The following is a 20000-nucleotide window of genomic DNA, read 5'->3' as shown; positions in this document are numbered from 1 at the left end:
TAGCGCGCGCACACACACACACACACGCACGCACGCACGCACACTCACACTCACACACACACACACACACACACACACACACACACACACACACACACACACACACACACACAAACACACATACACACACACACACACACACACACACACACACACACACACACACACACACACACACACACACACAGATAAAGAGTTTAATTATAGTCAATGGGCCTCTCTGAAGTTGGATAAATGGTCTGTCTGGATTGGACTAAGCTGAACTCTAATTAAAAAATTATTGGCTTTTTCCAAACTGGAGAGGAGAGGGCTGCTGGTGCAGTTTCCCCTCAATGGATGTGTGTGTGTGTGTGCGTGTGTGTGTGTGTGTGTGTGTGTGTGTGTGTGTGTGTGTGTGTGTGTGTGTGTGTGTGTGTGTGTTTAAATACATAATGGTTTTAATGGCACGGAGGAGCGTTTTTACCGATTCGTCATGATTCTGATGTAACACTGAAAGTGATTCAGGAATGCCTCCAATAATGGACTGCAATAGGGCAATAATGACTCAATGACGACGGCCTGAGGACTGCTGGGCTGACTGTGGTGGCTCGAGGCTACCATCTAGTGGCCATTACAGGAAATTTCACAATCACGCTGTGAGTGTAAGCCAGGGGTGGGGAACCTATGCATCGAGGGCCATTTGCGGCCCTTGAGAGCGTTTAATCCGGCTCCCGGTGTAATTTTAATGTTATGCAGCTTCACAAGTAGTATGACATATTTTGTAATGGAATCTTAGAAAATACATTAGCAATACAATGAAGTTATATTCAGGGGACCTAGATAAGGTGGGTTCTGTTTTAAATGTGGCTGCCTTCAATATAGGCCTGAAGTGCAGGGGGAAATCCTGGTTTGTGTTCATAGTACAGCCCTCTGAGGACTTTTACGGCCCTCGGATGAATTTGCTGAGATTTTGCAAGCAAGACTGCAAGCTTTTGATGGAAGCAAGATAACCCCCCCCCCACACCGTATTTTCCCATGTAACATCAGCAGAATGAAAGTGAAAAGTGAAAGCCCAGTGGGAAACTCCAACTCCCATTGTCATTGTGACACAGCACTCCACAGCACACAAGTGAACACTGCACACTGCACACAACGAAATTGCATTTATGCCTCACCCGTGCAAGGGGGCAGCCCTCAGTGGCGCCCCATGGGGAGCAGTGCGATGGGACGGTACCATGCTCAGGGTACCTCAGTCATGGAGGAGGATGGGGGAGAGCACTGGTTGATTACTCCCCCCACCAACCTGGAGGGTCGGGAGTCGAACCGGCAACCTCTGGGATGCAAGTCTGACGCCCTGACCGCTCACCCATGACTGCCCAAGAATACCATGACAGTTGAAGGTTATGTGACTGAAGACAAGTTGCCGACTTTCATTTTAAGCATTTGAAGATGCATTTGTGCTGAGCAAAGTGTGTCACAATAAATAAAATATTACATACAGACAGGCGTACTGAGAGGAGCAATAACTGTAAACACCGACAGGAGTACGAGAGGGTAACAGATCATGTTTTATTCTGGCTGGAGGGGTTAAACAGGAGATGCCAGAGAGGACTGGAAATGATAACAAAAGCTGTAGGCCTGAAACAAGGTCTTGACCTGAAACAAGGTCTAAGCCTGTGGATGTATTACGTTCATTATGTCTTTTTTATTAAATCAAATCACCTTCAAGTCATTAGCTTTCTTTTCATTCAGACAGCAATAGCCCATCAACAAGCGGGAATTACAGTGGTGGAATCATTAAGACTTAATCCAACATGAACAAAAAAACAAAATAAAAAAATAGGAAAATGAAAAGCTTAACAACATAAAACCAGTTCCTCTGAAGCAATAGTGTACCGACATCTTGTGTCAAGAGTGTGTTAATAACAACTGATATGAAAGCGTAATGCTGCGTCTTCACACAACAAAATAATAAAATGTAATGCCATCTTTGCATGTCATACATAATGCCGTATTTGCAAAGCATGGCCACTTCCGTGCCCCCCCCACTTTAGGACGACCCCAAAGTAGGAGGAGGAGGGGCTTAAAGTGACGTTGTGCCGCACCGTCTTGGTCCTGTGATTGGTTCTACATCTCAGACACTCGTCATGTGACCACGGAGGTATTGCATGAACCCAGTATAAACAGGGTAATCATTGGGACCGGTAACACAAGGTCATTTGGAATATGTCCCACTGGATTGCAAGAACCCAGTGTAACTACGGTTATTGAGCAGGTAATGCCTGGTCTTTTGGAACACGTGACACTGGATTTGACAGGTTAAACCAGTGGTGCAATATCCCATTGCCAACTTACTAAGTTGCTAACTGGTTAGCAATGACACTGTTGAGAAACGGGGTCAAGGTAATTTGGAATATGTGGTAATGGATTGTAGGTCCTGAATCCAGGTTGCTCATCACTGCAAGATGAACCTATAGAATGGGAACTCCATGTTGACCTTTAAAAAAGAGTTGAATGAATTATTCATTTTAAGGTAATAAGGACTCTAACTAGCGAAGTTACCACCTGGGTCGCTACTGGAATACGTTTGTGGAATACGCCCCTGTTCTCTAAAGGAGCTCCTTATAGTAGATTGCTCTAGTGCATCACTGAAGTGGATATCTCTCTCTCTCTAGTGGATCTGTTGTGTCTGATATGGGGTGTCTGTCCACTGTTGTGATTGGGATCCATTATGTGGGGGATTGTCTGTCATTCATGGATCACTCACTAGTGGATCTAGTGGATCTGTCTGGATGGATCGAGCGGCTCGCTCATGTCCATTCAGAACTGTTCATGTACTGGGGTCACCATGGTGATTGAGATCCATGATATGGTGGATTGTCTATCAGGGTCAGTCAGGCTGAGTAACTCACCTCACAAACACTCAGCAGACCAAAGCAGGTAGTGTGTGTGTACCTTCATTAAGTGAGTTTGTGGGGTGATGTATTGCTCTTGGACGGAGTGGTGTGTGATGACGCACAGAAGTGTGTGTGTGTGTGTGTGTGTGTGTGTGTGTGTGTGTGTGTGCACATCAATGCGTGTATTCACATGTGTGTACATCTCCTTGCCTAGCCCTCGGACGGAGTGGTGTGGGATGATACACAGAAATGTGTATGTATGTGTGGATGTGTATTTGCTTGTGTGTAGATATGTCTCCTTGCCTAGCCCTCGGACGGAGTGGTGTGCGATAGCAGGAAATGGCAGAGAATATGCAGCATATACACCCTCCAGGAGGTGGTGACGTTTGCAACTTCAACGCAACTGCAGCCAGTACCCGATGAATTCAGTGCAATGTTCGACTTTACAGTCACAGCAACTCTCTGGAAAATAACCTTGCTTCAACATTCCTCAGTATCCACTCGCATCATGAATAAATTGGGTGCCTTGCACTTTCTATTTCTGCCTCAATGTTGACTAGATTAGTTCATTTTTGGGAGCGTCGTGGTGATTGAATTCATTGTGACTGGCGGCTTAATGTGCATTAATGTGACAACAATCGCAAACAAATCCTGCTGAATCCTGGAGGACATGGCATATAACATGGCACGGATCCATAAGTATTGTACAGACCTATGAAGTATTGAACAGATCCATTAAGTATTGAACAGACCAATTAAGAATTGTACAGACCCATAAAGTATCATACAGACGCATACTGAATATATTGAACAGCAAAGTACACAGTACAACATTCCTCAAGCTGGCGTGATGTCACTTTTGGGGGAAAATAATGTCACTAAGGCTCTGATTGGTTGTAGAACTGGAGTTAATGAACAAAACAAGCCCTGTGATTGGTTAGTTGGTTTGCTGGCCGGTTGGCTTCCCTCCCAAAATAGTGGAATGTGTTGCTAAGCGATAGCAGCAAAGTGGCCTGACAACCAACTGTAAAAAAGAGCAGAGATCCATAGGGAATATAGAGCACAGATAAGAAAGAAGTCCACCAATGAGCAATGGGCCAAAATAATCCCAAAATAATAATCCTGAAGCAATAATCCCAACATCATAATCCAAAAAGAATAATCCCAAAGTAAATGGGGCTCGGCTTCTTTCAGATGTCCAGGATGGAATGGATTCAGTACCTCTGAGTAGCGTTGAGTACAAGAGAGTGTGTGTGTGTGTGTGTGTGTGTGTGTGTGTGTGTGTGTGTGTGTGTGTGTGTGTGTGTGTGTGTGTGTGTGTGTGCGTGCGTGTGCGTGTGTGTGAGAGAGAGAGAGAGAGAATGCGAGAGGTAAACATAATGGTACGGATTAGATGCTGTGTGACGTCTCTTCTGGTGCTCAAAAAATATGTATTTGTGTGTGTGTATGTGTGTGTGTGTGTGTGTGTGTGTGTGTGTGTGTGTGTTCTAAGGTACGGTAGCGTGGCAGGCTTGCTGGTAGCTCGTGGCATTGAGCGGCGCGAATATGTCGTTGCGTACAAAGCGCAGGAACTTGCTGAAGGGGCAGAGGGGTGTGTGCGAGTGTGTGTCCCCATCGGTGTGTGTGTGCCGGGGGTGCGTACGGCAGAACGTGGTGTGGAAGGTCAGGTCCTCTCCGTTGTACAGCACGCGCACAAACAGGTCATCAAACACACCCCGCTTAGCCTTCAGCTCCCTCCCTCTCTCCCTCCCTCTATTCTTCCCTCCGTCTTTGCCTCCGTTCATCCCTCCGTCCGAGGGGGGGCGTCGCCAGAGTTCCATGACGAGGCGGGCGGCGAAGGAAGGAAACCCTGCCCCCTCCAGTCCGAGCGCGCTCAGCAGCGGCGCCATGGTGATGTCATGGGCGGAGGCCAGGTGGAGGAGGGGCTCGGTGGGCGGGGCGTTGCCGCGGGCGATGTGCTCCATGCGGGCCGCACACCGCTCCAGGTAGGGCTGAGACGCCAATATGGCGTACCTGCACACAGGTGAACACACACACAATATACAGGCCATTAACATCACATCACAGACAACTAACACCATCAATGAACACTACTGATGGGTGCGGTTGACAATATGGCATACTTGCACACAGATGAGTGTGCATGCGCACACAATATACAATAGTAAAATAACACCACAACACACCCCACCTCTGGGGTTTGAAGGGTCAGTGCCTGTGAACAGGTGTTTAATTGGGTTGCACTTCACTTCACCTGTAGTATAGCAGGTGTCTAAAGGGTCAGTATCTGTGTTTAGTTGTTTAAAGGGGCGGTGTCTCACCTGTGGTATAGACCCGCATCTTTGCGGTGGCGTTCGTCATCCTCCTGCTGCCTCCGGATCTGCGCCAGGTGCGCGTGCGTCAGGCAGGTGCCGCCCACCCTGGCCGGCTCTGTGGAGGCGTTCTTCTTGTTGCCGGTGGCGACTCGGCAGGGGAAGGGTAGGCCGTGGCACAAGTGGCACAGCAGCGCATCCACAGGATTAGCCGCCCTCAAGACCTGGTCATTCATGTCATTTAAAAGATTATTAAATGAGTTAATACATTAATTTATTTCATAATAATGTTAATACGTATGTTAATACGTAATACAAATACTAATAACATTTAAAATAATATAATAAATAATAATAATAATAATAATAATATACTATTCAATAGCACAATTCACTATTAAGACTGTTAAGACATGCTGGATATGTCAACAATTAAACCCCACATGGTTAGTATATTGTTAAGATGTGCTAGTCAGGTCAACCTGGCAAACCCCACATGGTTAGTAGATTGTTAAGACATGCTATTGATCCAGTCGGCACGTGTGGATCGCCTGCTACGTAGGTCAACAATGGAACCCCACCTTGGTGGCCACGCCCAGCGCGGTCGCCATGGAGATGTAGGCGTGGTCGAGGCGGGTGTCGGCGACGCGGAGGCGGTACTGGCGGCGCTGCTCGGCCTCCAGGTGTCGCTGGCGAGCTGGGCAGTCACAGCGGCGGCCGCAGAACAGGGCGTTCCAATGCTGACGCACACGCGGTCCTGAGCTAGAACCGGAACCCCGATCCCACTGGCCCAGCAGACCGTACAGCAGGGCCAAGCCACTCTGCAGAGTACGACTCTTACCTGGGGAGAAAGAGAAAGAGAGAGGGAAAGAGAGAGAGAGAGAGAAAGAGAGAAAGAGAGAGATCTTAAGTCAAAAGTTAAGATAGGACGAGTAGAGATAAGATTTTTCTAAAATAACTTCAGATGCTCTGGAGACAACAGCAAGACTTGGTTATAAATGTACAATAAATACATTTTGGCTGACAATACCCACCATTGCACAGCTGGAAGTTAGGACAATTTATTCAAGAATTTTCAAAGTTAGGATGCTTCTGCTATTCACTTTTTTTCACTTGAGATAGGATGCGCAAGCCAAGTTAGGACACTCTGTTCTGTAATATGCTTTCCCCAAATACAGTCCTAAAGTTCTCTTGCCACAGTAACTTGACAGAGACAGGAGATAAGAGATAAGAGAAGCTTCTCAAGTTAGGACCATTCTGTAACATGCCCCCTGGTGACATTACAGGAGGGGCCAGACATTCTGCAGAGTACAGCTCTTACCTGGAGAGAGAGAGAGAGAGAGAGAGAGAGAGAGAGAGAGAGAGAGAGAGAGAGAGAGAGAGAGAGAGAGAGAGAGAGAGAGAGAGAGAGAGAGAGAGAGAGAGAGAGAGAGAGAGAGAGAGAGAGAGAGAGAGAGAGAGAGAGAGAATGTGTCTCACCTGTGGTCTCCAGTTCCACCTGCCCTCCCCGCAGCTCCTCTGGAAGCACCGCCCCCCCACGCAGGTAAGCAGCACGCAACACCTGGCCATTACGCAGATGCTGAACTACACCTGGGGGGAGGGGGTGGCAGAGGAGAGAGAAATTGATTGAGAAAGGAGTGAGAAGGAGAGGAGAGAGAGATGGAGAGAGAAAGAGGGAGTTGGAGAGAGGGGGAGAGAGACATCGGGAGAGGGCCAGAAAGAGAGAGGGAGTAAAAGAAAGAGGATAGAGCGAAAAAACGATAGAAAAAGATCAGTGTACTATAAAAACTTGAGAAGTATGCAATAAAAACTCAATTGATTGGTCAAGTGACTCAATAACCTGCCCCCACCATGCCGTGACTGGTGTATTTACCTGTCTGTGTGAGCTCTCCCATCTCACAGGTGCTGTGATTGGGCAGCCGGGGCAGTGATGTCAGAGAGGCGTCCCACTTATCTCCCGTCTCCCTGGTCATGTGACTGATAAAGCCAGCCAATAGGGGATGAGTGGGCTCCCTGAGAGTGAGAGAGTGAGAGAGAGAAACTAACATTATGAGACAATGTCAATAAAGATTAACTGGTTTTCTGTTCTCCAAACAAAGTATTGGAGTGCAAAAAGGTCGGCAACTTTGAGCCATAAATTGCTTTGTGTGTCTGCTCACGAAAAAGTAGGTTCACACAAGGCCTGTGTGGAAAAACAGTGGAACTAAAACTGAAGCAACAGATGTTCTATATCGTTCCTCCTGACCGCCAGAGGCGGTGCTTACAGCACATGGATGTCAGCGCACGGGACGTGCAGGTCGAGTCTTAATAACAACAAATTCACTTGTGACCTGGGTGACGTCACCCCGTGACCCCGTGACCGGGGTCAAAAGACCGGTGAACCCAGGAAGTGACCTCTTTCACTTCTCGCATGCGAGTTGCAGGTTGAGTTGTTTGTTGGAAAGCGCTGGCTATAGTCTCGTGCTTTTGGCTTTGGGGCTGTGGAGTTTCACCCCCCTTGAGACTGCGCTTTGGTTATTCTTCGTTGTTCACGGATTTATTGAAAAGATCGTATATTGTCCTTTCGCCGCCTTCGCTGGGTGTTCTCGCTCGGCTGGGGCCGGCTGCCTAGCTCCGTAGCGGTGCTCTCTCGCCGCAGGACTGAGCGTGCATTTGGACTGGAGGTAAGGCTGTTTTCTTGCCTGTTTTTTGTTACTGTGGTGTTTTCTCGCCGCGTTTTTTTGATTTGCTCCGAGATAATTTGTGGCACTCGGTGCCCTTTCTGTTGCTTGCTGCTTTCGGCTTGTAGCATAGCCTGTTTGTAGCCTTGGTTCGCGGGCTGCTTTCTTATCCATGCGTTTATGTTTGGGGGCCTCTTTACCGTAATTACTTACCGGTAGTTCGCGGAATCTCGGCGCTCTCGCTGGGTCCTCGCGCCTTTGTGTTCGCAGCAAGTGTATCTGGTTTTCAGCTCTTTTTTTACGGGGTGCCCCCGCCCCTGTGCAAACTTTCTGCTGCTATCTAGTGTTTGTGGCCCCTATATCGTTGTTACTTTGGGGTGCGCTCGCCCTTATGCATTGTTTACTGCCTTGTTCTTGATACTGATGACCGTTGTCGTTATCATTCTTTAGTTTGTACCTTGTAGCCTACAATTGTTTTTGGCCTGGCTTGTGGCCCGTCTCTTGCTATTACTCGTGTAATCTTACTGTTTTTGGGGTGCTCCCGCCCCGTAGTGTATCTTGTGGCTTTGTTTGTCTTTATTTTTCGGTTGACTGCACATATTGCTGGGGTGCTCTCGCCTCAAGGTGTCTTGTACCGTTGTTGTCTTTTTCGAGTGGTCCACACAGCTTGTTGGGGTGCTCTCGCCTCTGTGTCTTGTGGCGTTGTTTGTCTTTTATCTTTTGGTTGACTGCACATATTTTTGGGGTGCTCTCGCCTCAGGGTGTCTTGTGCCGTTGTTTGTCTTTTTTGAGTGGTCCACACAGATTGCTGGGGTGCTCTCGCCTCTGTGTCTTGTGGCATTGTTTGTCCCTTTTAGGACGAGTGGCTGCTGTTGGGGTGCTCTCGCCCCTGTCCTCTCTCTTGGCGGCATGGAATATCTCCACTGCTGCGTAATCTGCCGGGCACATCTTGAGCCGGATGATGGACATTGCGAGTGCCCGTCTTGCCTGGGCCTCGGTCACCTGCAGGAGGGCTTAACCGACTTTGCCTGTGCTGATTGTATGTGCCTCAGCGTGGAAGCGAGGACTGCCAGGCTTGCGCTAGTGGCTGCACAGCAGGAAGCTCCCCGGCCCCCGGGGGGGCAGAGTGCCGTGCCTGTGCCCGGCGAGCGACGTGGGGTGGCCTCTCGCCCCAAGTCTAAGTCGAAGTCTCCCCTGGCCCTTCTGGCTACGAAGGTCCGCAAGATGTCTGCTTAGTTGGAGCAGGTGAAGGCCCTGTTGGCCGCCCGTCCGCCTCCGACGGGTACTGGTGACCCCGCACCTCCCCCGGCTGGCCAGCTGCCCGGGCACACGCCGCAGCCTCCAGCGGATGGGGGTGCCCTTATGCTCCCTCCAGCTGATCGGCAGCGCGCACGCTCGCCGCCGCCTCCCCGTCTATCTCCAGCTGCTGGCTCCCGCGGCCTGGACGAGGTGTCCCTCATCGCCTCGGAGAGTGTGGATTTTGTTCGGTCTGTTCGGTCGGTTCGGTTTGTTGCTGGGTCCGTGACGGTGTCCGAGCGCGGGCGCTCCACCGTTCAGCCGGCCTTGAGGGCCGCACTGGCCCGCCTGGGGTTGGACTCGCCCCCGGCGGACCAGCCTCCGCAGAGTGCCTTCTTTCCAAGCCCCACACAGCCCTCTGTCTTAGCCGTACCGCCCTCGGGCCCCTACATCCAGGAGCTGCAGAGGTGCTGGACGGACCCCAGGCGTTTTGCTCACCTCCCCCGTGACTGCCGGGCTCTGGCAACCATGAGGGATGCTCCTGCTTACGGCCTCCAGCAGATGCCAGGCATTGAGCCGTCTGTGGCGGCGTTGGTCTTATCTCCCAACGAGGCTCTTCGCCCTGACGCTCGGTGCCCCCGCGCTCAGTGCAGAGTTACGGACGATCTCCTGGTCAGGGGCTATGACACGGCGGCGCGTGTGGGCAGGCTCAGCAACTCGATGTCTCATTTCCTGCTGGCCCTCGCCCAGACCTTGCATGGAACGGATGCTGGTTCGCAGGAGCTGTGCGAGGCTGCTCTACAGACATTCGCCTATTCCTCGCGGGAGCTGGGGAGGCTTATGTCTCTTCTGACCCTCGCTCGCCGCCAGGTCTGGCTGGCGCAGTCGCCGCTGGCAGAACCAGACAGGAGGGTCCTGCGTTCCCTCCCTGTTGTCCCCGGGGAGTTGTTCGGCCAGGCTGCGCAGCAGGCCCTGGACAGAAGTGCACAAGTCGTCCAGGCACGGCGTCAGTATGCTGATCTGCACCAACGTGGCGCTGCGGCTTCGGCCTCTAGGAGGCCTGCGCCAGCGCGGCCGCAGTATCGGCCGCGTACCCGCCGGGACTCAAGGCGGGCCAACGACTCGAGGCGGGCCGTGGACTTTCGCCGCCCCTACACGTCTCGGGCCCGCGACACCGCTCCCTCTACGCCACCGGCCCCTCGTCGCCCCTCTGGAGACCGACGGGGGCGATCTGGACGACGCTGACGTCGTCCCACCGGCGGTCGGCCACTTCTCCAGCGAGCAGCTCCGGCGCTGGAGAGAGCTGACCTCGGACCCCTGGGTATTGGTGACCCTCAAAGATGGTTACCAGATCCAATTCCAACGCCGACTGCCGAAGTTCCAAGGGGTCAAGACCACCATCATGGCCTGCCCGGAGAAGGCTCTCGTCCTCCGCCAAGAAGTCCACAGCCTCCTGGAGAAGGGTGCCATCTCTCCAGTCGAGCGGAGCAAACGGCAAGGTGGGTTCTATTCGGATTATTTTCTTGTGCCGAAAAAGGACGGTGGTATTCGCCCAATCCTAGATCTCAGGGCTTTGAACCGCCATTTGAAGACACTGCGGTTCCACATGTTACGCACTGTGGATGTGTTGCACAGCATACGAGCGGACGACTGGTTTACCAAGATCGACCTGAAGGACGTGTATTTCCATGTCCCCATTGCGCCACGCCACCGGCGTTTCCTGAGGTTCGCCTTCGAGGGTCAGACATACGAGTTTCGTGTGCTGCCCTTCGGCATTGCTCTGGCTCCCCGGGTTTTCACCCGATGTGTCGCAGCGGCGTTGGCGCCTCTCCAGGCCCAGGGCCTGCGCATCCTGCCTTACCTGGACGACTGGTTAATATGTTCCCGGTCGGAGGTTCAGGCCCGCTCCGACGTAGCACATGTGCTCTCGCTCTCGCAAGAGTTCGTTGGTTCCACGTCAGGAGACTGTATTTCTCGGTATCCACCTGGACTCGAGGTCACTGAGGGCTACTCCCTCTCAGGCCAGGATTGTCGACATCGGCCGACTGCTCGGCAGTTTCAGGCGTGGCAGGTCGCTCACCCTCAGGTCTTTTCAGCGCCTCCTCGGCATGCTGGCCGCTGCTTCCTCTCTGGTACCGCTGGGGCTGCTGGAACTGCGCCCACTCCAGAGGTGGCTGTACGACCTACGCCTCCACCCGACCCTGCACCGTCGCCGGCTGATCAAGGTCACTTACACCTGCGACAAGCTTCTCCGTCCTTGGAGACGGAAGGCTTACCTCCTGCAGGGTGTCCCGCTCGCTGCTGTCCCTTCTCGGCGAGAGGTCATCACCACGGACGCCTCCCTGGAAGGATGGGGTGCGGTCTGGCAGTGCCGGACGGCCAGAGGCCGCTGGGATTCTCTGCAGCGGCGGCAGCACATCAATGTTTTGGAGCTGCAGGCTGTCTTTCTCGGCCTGCAGTGTTTCCGCTCGGACCTGGCGGGCAGGCACGTCCTGATGAGGTCCGACAACTGCACGGTGGTATACTACATCAACCACCAGGGTGGCACCAAGTCCCTCCGGTGCTTGAAGGTGGCCCGGCGCCTGCTGCGATGGGCCCATCGGCATCTCCTGAGCATCCGGGCTGCGTATTTACCAGGTGCCGTCAACAATGCAGCGGACCTGTTGTCTCGGCAGGACCCCAGTCCCGGGGAGTGGCGGCTCAACCCAGTGGTGGTTCTCGCCATCTGGGAACGGTTTGGCAGGGCAGAGGTGGATCTCTTTGCGTGCCAGGAGTCGACACACTGCCCCCTATGGTTCAGTGTTCACGGCCCCAGTCCTCTGGGCCAGGACGCACTGGCGCATGCGTGGCCGAGACGGCTGCTTTACGCATTCCCCCCACTGCCGCTGATGGTGCAGACTCTTCACAGAGTGAGGGTGGACGGTCATTCGCTTCTTCTGGTGGCTCCCCGGTGGCCCGGGAGAGTCTGGTTTCCTCAGCTGTTGCAGCTGTTGGACGGGGACCCCTGGTGCCTGCCGGTGAGACGGGACCTTCTATCACAGCTGGGGGGCCAGATCTGGCACCCGGATCCGGCCCGGATGCAGCTCTGGGTTTGGCCCCTGAGGGGCCAGACCCCCTACTAGGTCTTTGTGTGCCGGCGGTGGTCCATACCATTGCCAGCTCAAGGGCACCCTCCACCAATGCCCTCTATGCCAATCGGTGGAGACTGTTCTCCAAATGGTGCCTGGCCCAGGGCGTGGAGCCTACACGCTGTCCCACGCCTGCCATTCTGCAGTTCCTCCAGTCGCTGTTCGACAAGGGTCTTACTCCTTCCACCATCAAGGTGTACGCTGCTGCCGTCTCTGCACATCATGCCAGGGTTGATGGGCGTACAGTGGGATCCCATCCTTTGGTGGCTCGCTTCCTCAGGGGCGCTCTCCGCTTGAGGCCCCCCCGGCGGGCCCGGGTGCCCACGTGGGATCTGCCCTTGGTGCTGCAGGCTCTCTGCAATGCACCTTTTGAACCCATGCTGACTGCGGACGTCAGCTGGCTCTCCATGAAGACTGCATTCCTTCTGGCCATTACGTCTGCCAAGCGCGTTGGGGAATTGCACGCGCTGTCGGTTGGTGGGGACTGCCTGCAGTGGCACCCAGATGGAAGTGGGGTTACTCTGTGGCCTAACCCCTCCTTCCTGCCGAAGACCCTCTCTTCTGGCTTTGTGAATCAGCCTCTCAGCCTGTCTGCATTTACGGCGGCTCAGGGGGAAGGGTCAGAACTTTTATGCCCTGTTCGTGCCCTCAGGATGTACGTGTCCCATACTGGGGGCTTCCGTCTGTGTGATGCCCTCTTCCTGTGCCACACAGGTCCGAGGAGGGGCCTGGCACTCTCGAAGCAGAGACTGTCCAAGTGGATAGTGGAGGCCATACTGCATACCTACAGGCACGGTGGCTCCGCGGTTCCTCGGGATGTTCGGGCACATTCCACTCGTGGTATGGCGGCTTCCTGGGCTTCGTTGAGGGGCGTTCCCCTCTCTGACATTTGCAGCGCTGCCTCCTGGGCATCCAGCTGCACGTTCACTCGTTTTTACAGGATTAATGTTGTCCCACATAATCCTGTCCCGATGGCGGTGGTTCCGGGCCCGTCACAGCAACTCTGAGTACGGGTAGGCACCCCTCGTGACTTTGTTGGTATTGGTCATCCATGTGCTGTAAGCACCGCCTCTGGCGGTCAGGAGGAACGATATAGAACGAGGGTTATGTATATAACCACGGTTCTATGAGTTCCGGATGACCGCCAGAGCTTGGCTGTCACTCGGGAGTCTATGCGAGAAGACTTGCCAAGAGGTCACTTCCTGGGTTCACCGGTCTTTTGACCCCGGTCACGGGGTCACGGGGTGACGTCACCCAGGTCACAAGTGAATTTGTTGTTATTAAGACTCGACCTGCACGTCCCGTGCGCTGACATCCATGTGCTGTAAGCACCGCCTCTGGCGGTCATCCGGAACTCATAGAACCGTGGTTATATACATAACCCTCGTTTCGGACCTAGCCCATTGTCAATGTCTCCAGTAGGAAGTGTGTAGCAAGTGTTCAAGCATCATACAGTATAGGGGGACATATTAGTTCAAGTGCTCACCCCAGTTCCGACGCAAGCCTAATGTGGGCCTCATTTTTGTTACTTTTAGTACATCTTTTCCAGATGGCACACACATTCTCTCACTGACTCTGGACCATTTGACTGCAGCCAATGGCCAATGACAGTGGTTCTCACCCTTTTTTTCAAGATAAGCCCCCTTGGACCTCATCATAAGCACATGGCAAGTTACACCCCCCTAGGGTTGGCAAACGCCCCCCCTGGGGGCGCTGTAGGGCCTACGTTGAGAAACAATAGCCTACTCAAACAGAAAGACACTTGACATTCACACCCTCTTGCACTTGTAGGAGAGACAACAACACACTCTCTCACTAGACTATAGAACACACACCATAACACTCTCTCTGTGACACTCAAGAAAACACACCCCTTACTGTAGGGACAGACAGCAGGCATTGAAGGCGTGGAAAGCGGCGGGAGTAATTGACTTTGGATGGAGGAGCCAGTGGCAGAAGCACTGTCTAGCGCAGGCGGTGTCAAAAGCGTTAGAAGAGGAGTTGAACTTTGGCGAAAAATACGTAATGAGCTGCTGTCTCTACAGTTATACCAAAGATGTTCTTAGTAGAGTAAGATCATTCAAACTCTGCCCACCCAATGCAAAATAGTGTGCTCAAGTTCGGTCTCCTAAGAGGGCGTTGTCCCCTCCTCCTTCTTCTCTTTCAGTGGCCTTTGGTGATGGCTTGCATACGATCTGCCATCATCTACAGTGCCAAGGGAATTTATTGTCAACGTAGGTCTCCTAAAGGAGCGCTCATCTGACATCACGTGGATCCAGGAAATGTATGGACTTGATGTATCATACATTACTAGACAATTCTTTGGTTACACACTCTTACAGCACACACTCGTGCTGAGCCATTCTGGCCTCCACCACTAGAGGTCAGTAGAAGCATGGATACTGACTGGCACAGACACACAGGAATGGGATATTATAGAGAGGAGAGAGTACAAGGGCATAGAGGGTGAGAGAGAGAGAGAGAGAGAGAGAGAGAGAGAGAGAGAGAGAGAGAGAGAGAGAGAGAGAGAGAGAGAGAGAGAGAGAGAGAGAGAGAGAGAGGGGGAGAAGGGGAAGAGGGGGTCAGTAATATGGTCCAGATGAGCAGGATTAAATCTAATAAAGAAAATCTGCCACATGTGGATTAACATGGACTGCCAACAGAACATCTGGCAGATATAGCTCATCTCTCTCACCCCTCCCCCTCTCTCTTCCTCCCCCACCCAACCCCGTCTCTCTCACACACACTGTCTGTGTGTGTGTGTCTCTCTCTCTCCTTCTGTCTCTGTATCTCTGCCCCTCTCTCTCCCTCTCTCTCCCTCCCTCTCTCTCTCTCTCTCTCTCCCTCCCTCTGTCTGTCTGTCTGTCTGTCTGTCTGTCCCCCGCTCAGCACTCCCCCATCTCCATCTCCCACGGCAACCTGGGGATTACTATGGGATGGCATCAGCAGGAGAAATACAGATAAAAGGGATGGGGAGGTGCCAAGGTGTGGGTAAAGTCTGGAGGGGACATGCACATACACACTCGTGCACGCATGTGTGTGCACACACACGCACGCGCACACACTTTCCAGTTTCCAGAACAAAAACAATAAACTTGGCACGATTGCATGTCACACCCACGAACACAAACGCAAAAACAACCACACACACACACACACACACACACACACACACACACACACACACACACACACACACACACACACACACACACACACACACACACACACACACACACACACACACACACACACACACACACACACACACACACACACACACACACACAAAGAAACAGACACAGACACAAATACCAACACAAACACCAAAACAAACAAACACAGACACGCAAACACCGACACAAACACGCGGACACTACAATCATCCTATCAGAAGCAATCAGTGTAATGTTCCACACTAACATCCAAGCTTTGCCATATGCACTCCCCACCCCCACATTACACTACAGTAATCCCACCCCCATTCACACACACTGCACTGGAATCATACATACATTCAAGGGATCGACACTGGCACCTGCCAACGGGCCAAAACGGGATAAAACTTGGCCATGGCTAGCGACAATTTTAGTATCACTTGCCACTATGGCAGGTATCTTATTCTAGGGTGTGACATATCTCAGTAGCATATAACCTGTTTTTGCACCTTGTGTTATATTAAGATTAAAGAAAGAGCATTCTAGGTTTTTGTCTGATATACTGTAGGTAATGTTCATTTAACCACTAGTCAATAGCCTTGGTCTCATTGCAGGGCCAGCCCCGGGCTGGCCCGGACAAAAGGGGGCTGACGGTGATCTCATCAAAAGGGGGCTAGGTGCTAAAGATGGCCGCCGGGCCAGGTTGTGGGGCTAAGGGCCGATTTCCCTGGCCCGTCGAATTCGATGGGCCAGCAAGCACCGCCGAGGCTCGGAGGCGGGGTCAACCTCTGTGTAAAAATGTGGCTGCATGGGGGACTTATCGCTAAATTCTGGGCAAATTATGGTTAAGCATTAGTTTGGGGTGTTTGGCTTTCTTATGGCATAATTTCATAGGATGCAACCTTGGCACTTCTGTTTGTGTTTTTAAAGTTATTTAGTCAACATAACTTTTTTGTTGTTATCGGATCATGGGCACCACTACACTTAAACTTGGGTTGTCATAGCTAAGTCATGTCGGCTTTTTTCTGCTTTTAGCCGCCAACTCTTGTGCCATTATCGTGATTTGGCATGCTTTCCACTGGACACCAATAAAAAGTGTCTCACAAATACTCACACATGACATTTATGTCGGCTTATTTAGCTTTTGCGCTATTATCGCCGAAGGTCTGGTAGGCTATATCGCACGTTTCAGACTGATCGCCAAACACAGTTTGAAATTTACACAAGGGCTTTAATGTCAAATGGATGGAAATAACATGAATAGACAGGTGGCACGCCGCAACGAGGGGGTGTGTCGCTATGTCCGGGGCTATGATATAATTTTCTATAGCAACTGATGACGGTGCTATGTCTCAGGGATTTGGTCTCCTTTCACATGGTAACTTATTCAATTACCTGCACATTCATGTCTCGCTATGTCCGGGGCTCATGCTTCTGTGCGCGATTGGGGGGATTAACTGGGCATGTTCGCACGTCTCCTTCTGTTCACTCTCAGTTGTCGAGCTGCTCGTATTTTCATGCGTCTTTGTCTTCTTAACATGCGCTGCGTCCCATACAGCTTCTGAATCGACAACTTTGCCATGTAATAAAACTGTTCTTGAAAGGCAAGCCATTTTCTTTGCAGTTCTTGTCGTCTTTGTCCGTAGGCTACGAGCCAAACGGCGACCTGCTCCAGCAGAGTTTGCTCCATTTTATTCTCCTCCTTTGTCGTTCTGTTGTTGTCCTTCTGTGATTTGGGGCGAAAGTGGGCTGTGCCCGACTGACGTTTCACAAACAAGGCGTGTACCTGAATGTGCCTGGGGTCGGCTATGAGTCCGATCAGGCAAAAAATGGCCCGGGCCGGCAGCTCCGAGCCGGCCACTCTCCTGAGCCCCGGGCGGCCCCGGGCCGCTGAAGCGCGGCTAATGAGACCAAGGCTAATGTGGCCGGTGTCAATAAGACAGCAAAAATGTCAAGCCCTGTATACATTCTGTACACAATGCTGTGCACTGCAAACACAAAAACACCCACCCACTGAGAAGCAGGGATTAGGAGAATGGTTAATCAGGTGGAGGGCCTTGGACTTTGCAATAATGATTTTGAACATGAAAAATAATATTCTAAATGAATGTGATGATTTGTAATAACAGAATTATTATATTTTCCTGAGGTTTTAACAATGTAATGACCTGTGCAACTCAAATGTAATTTTGGCAACAGTCATGTTACCAGGCAATTAGTAGCCATTTAAGAGGGCAGTGTTTTTGCTGAGAGAGAGAGGGGGGGGGTGTTACTGTGGCTGCTGCTGAAGGTTTGAATGCACTGAATTCTTTGCTACTGCATTTATTTGTCAGTCCCATTGACAGTACTCAATGGGCGGTCCTGAACAACCATCTGCTTGGTGTTTTGTTTATCCTTTTGAAAGTGTTTTGTTTGTCATGTTTCGTGCACCTGTAAATAAACCCTCACCTACTAGCACACTTTCTGCATCTGATTGCTGCATCTGTCTGCATCTGTCTCCTTCAACCTTTGTGTGCCATGGCGCTAACCTCCCCCTTGTGAGAGTGGACACCAAAGGTTTTCACTACGTGCCTCTGTGTGGTATGTGTGTGAACCTGTGGGGCTGTAGTGTGTGTGTGTGTGTGTGTGTGTGTGTGTGTGTGTGTGTGTTTGTGTGTGTGTTTGTGTACCTCTTGGGCTGTAGTGTGCAGTCCAGCGGTGGCTTCCTGGTTTTGGGGATGGAGTAGAGCGGGTATCGGTCGCCATGACGAATCATCACATGCACCGACAACAGCTGGTAGTCCGCAGGGCTGTGACCTACAGCATCATGGGAAATGGAGTCAGTAGGTATACGCTCCGTGGCACCTGTGTGTGTGTACACGTGTGTTGCTAATTTGCCAGGTTTGCTATGTTCCGTTGGGTGTCCTGCAGTAGGCTTGGGCTGTGTGTGTGCGTGGTTGGGGGTGGTGTTTTATAGGCTGTGTGTGTGTGTGTGTGTGTGTGTGTGTGTGTGTGTGTGTGTGTGTGTGTGCGTGTGTGCGTGTGTGCGTGTGTGCGTGTGTGTGTGTGTGTGTGTGTGGTACCTTCCCAGGTCTGCTGTGTGCGGTTGGGTGTGTTGCAGTAGGCATAGGCTCCAGCGAGGGGGTCTGGGGAAGGGGGTGGGGTTAACAGCACTGGATTCACCCGCTTCCTGTTCTTAGCCCCACCCACTGGAGGCCCCGCCCCCACAGGGGCCACTGGCATCAGGTGCACTGGAGAGAGAGAGAGAGAGAGAGAGAGAGAGAGAGAGAGAGAGAGAGGAAGAGACCTTTAAAATGCCTTTATTAAAGGGTATGCCACTATTTTGGGGCTTAATATAGTTCAAATCGTTGGCTGTGGTTTATAAAGGTGGTTAAGTGTCTTATTTTTCATGTTAAGCGTTGTCTTGCTTTAAGACAAGTTAAAAGAGGGAATATGTCGCTAAGCTAGTGAAAGTCAATGGATCCGTGTAGCATTGTAGCATGCTACACGGATACATTGACTTTCACTAGCTTAGCAACATATTCCTTCTTTTAACTTGTCAATGGATCCGTGTAGCATTGTAGCATGCTACACGGATACATTGACTTTCACTAGCTTAGCAACATATTCCTTCTTTTAACTTGTCTTAAAGCAAGACAACGGCTTACTTGAAAAATAAGACACTTTACCACCTTTATAAACCCTGGCCAACGATTTTAACTTTATTAAGCCCCAAAATAGTCGCATACCCCTTTAACACCATTCACCCATCATACATTAGCACAGTACAGCCACTGCCCAAAAACAGACCAACCCCACCCATATATTCATAATCAGCTTGCCGTTCTCCCCAACCTCACACAACACACCCCCCACACACAAAATGTTTGAAAAATTCTCCACATGAAGAGAGGCTAAAGCTTCTGTTATACTCAGCGTTACTAGGCGTATGTCCGTGCATAGTTCACGTGCGCTAATAGCTTGCACTTGCTTGACCCAAAATGACATCACGCCCCCCCGTCGCAGGCTTAAAATTCTTGGCGGTGCACGCGTTTGCGTGCCGTGGAATTTTTCTGACGCAGCGCGTTGGGCGCAAGTCTGTCATCAGGAAGTAGGTAGACAGAAAGAGCAGATGACTACAGTTGCCTCGAAAAGAGTAGTGTAGTAGCCTATACAACAACTGGACAACAGGACCCTACATCATTTTGAGGACAATACAATGTCTTGAAGCTATTTCATCGTCTTCCTAAAATGCTGTTGTGTGGAGCAATTGTTTGCTTTGTTCAGTAAAGCAAGTTGTCTTTCACAATCTATTAGCAAAACTCTGCAGCCAGAACAATGCTCTCACATGGTCTCGGAATGATCTCGCAATGTAAGCCTAGGATACAACAAAAATCTATGTGTCATTGTGATAAGTCACAAGTCAGACTTTCAGTAGACCTGTAGACCTCTATAAGTGAGAGAGATATAGAGAGCGGGGGTACAGAGAGAGAGGGGAGGGACAGGGAGGGAGAGAGAGAGAGAGAGAGGCGGGTGGAGGATAGAGAAATAGAACATAGAGAGAGGACCAGGGGAAAGCGAGAGGGGGGGGGGGGGGACAAAGAGAGGAATTGGGACGCACACACACACACACACACACGCACGCACGCAC

At 51.4% G+C, this 20000-nt stretch overlaps 1 protein-coding gene across 2 annotated transcripts in view; it reads right to left on the bottom strand.

The window, feature by feature from the left end:
• Positions 1-1524: 1524 nt before the first annotated feature.
• The window catches only part of pxylp1 (2-phosphoxylose phosphatase 1), a 24959-nt gene continuing 6483 nt past the window's right edge, over positions 1525-20000 (bottom strand). For both annotated transcript variants that reach the window (XM_063204981.1, XM_063204982.1), the window contains 7 exons: positions 18433-18600; positions 18040-18166; positions 7062-7201; positions 6668-6778; positions 5770-6029; positions 5198-5412; positions 1525-4889 (listed from right to left, as the gene is read on the bottom strand). In XM_063204981.1, coding sequence (XP_063061051.1) covers positions 4364-4889; positions 5198-5412; positions 5770-6029; positions 6668-6778; positions 7062-7201; positions 18040-18166; positions 18433-18600 — 1547 coding nt within the window. In that variant the 3' untranslated portion in view covers positions 1525-4363. The remainder of the gene's footprint in view (positions 4890-5197; positions 5413-5769; positions 6030-6667; positions 6779-7061; positions 7202-18039; positions 18167-18432; positions 18601-20000) is intronic.

This window comes from Engraulis encrasicolus, chromosome 8, assembly GCF_034702125.1.
Source record: "Engraulis encrasicolus isolate BLACKSEA-1 chromosome 8, IST_EnEncr_1.0, whole genome shotgun sequence".
Classification (NCBI taxonomy): Eukaryota; Metazoa; Chordata; class Actinopteri; order Clupeiformes; family Engraulidae; genus Engraulis; species Engraulis encrasicolus.
Note: the sequence above shows the minus strand (reverse complement) of the source record. Positions and strands in the feature narration are given on the sequence as shown.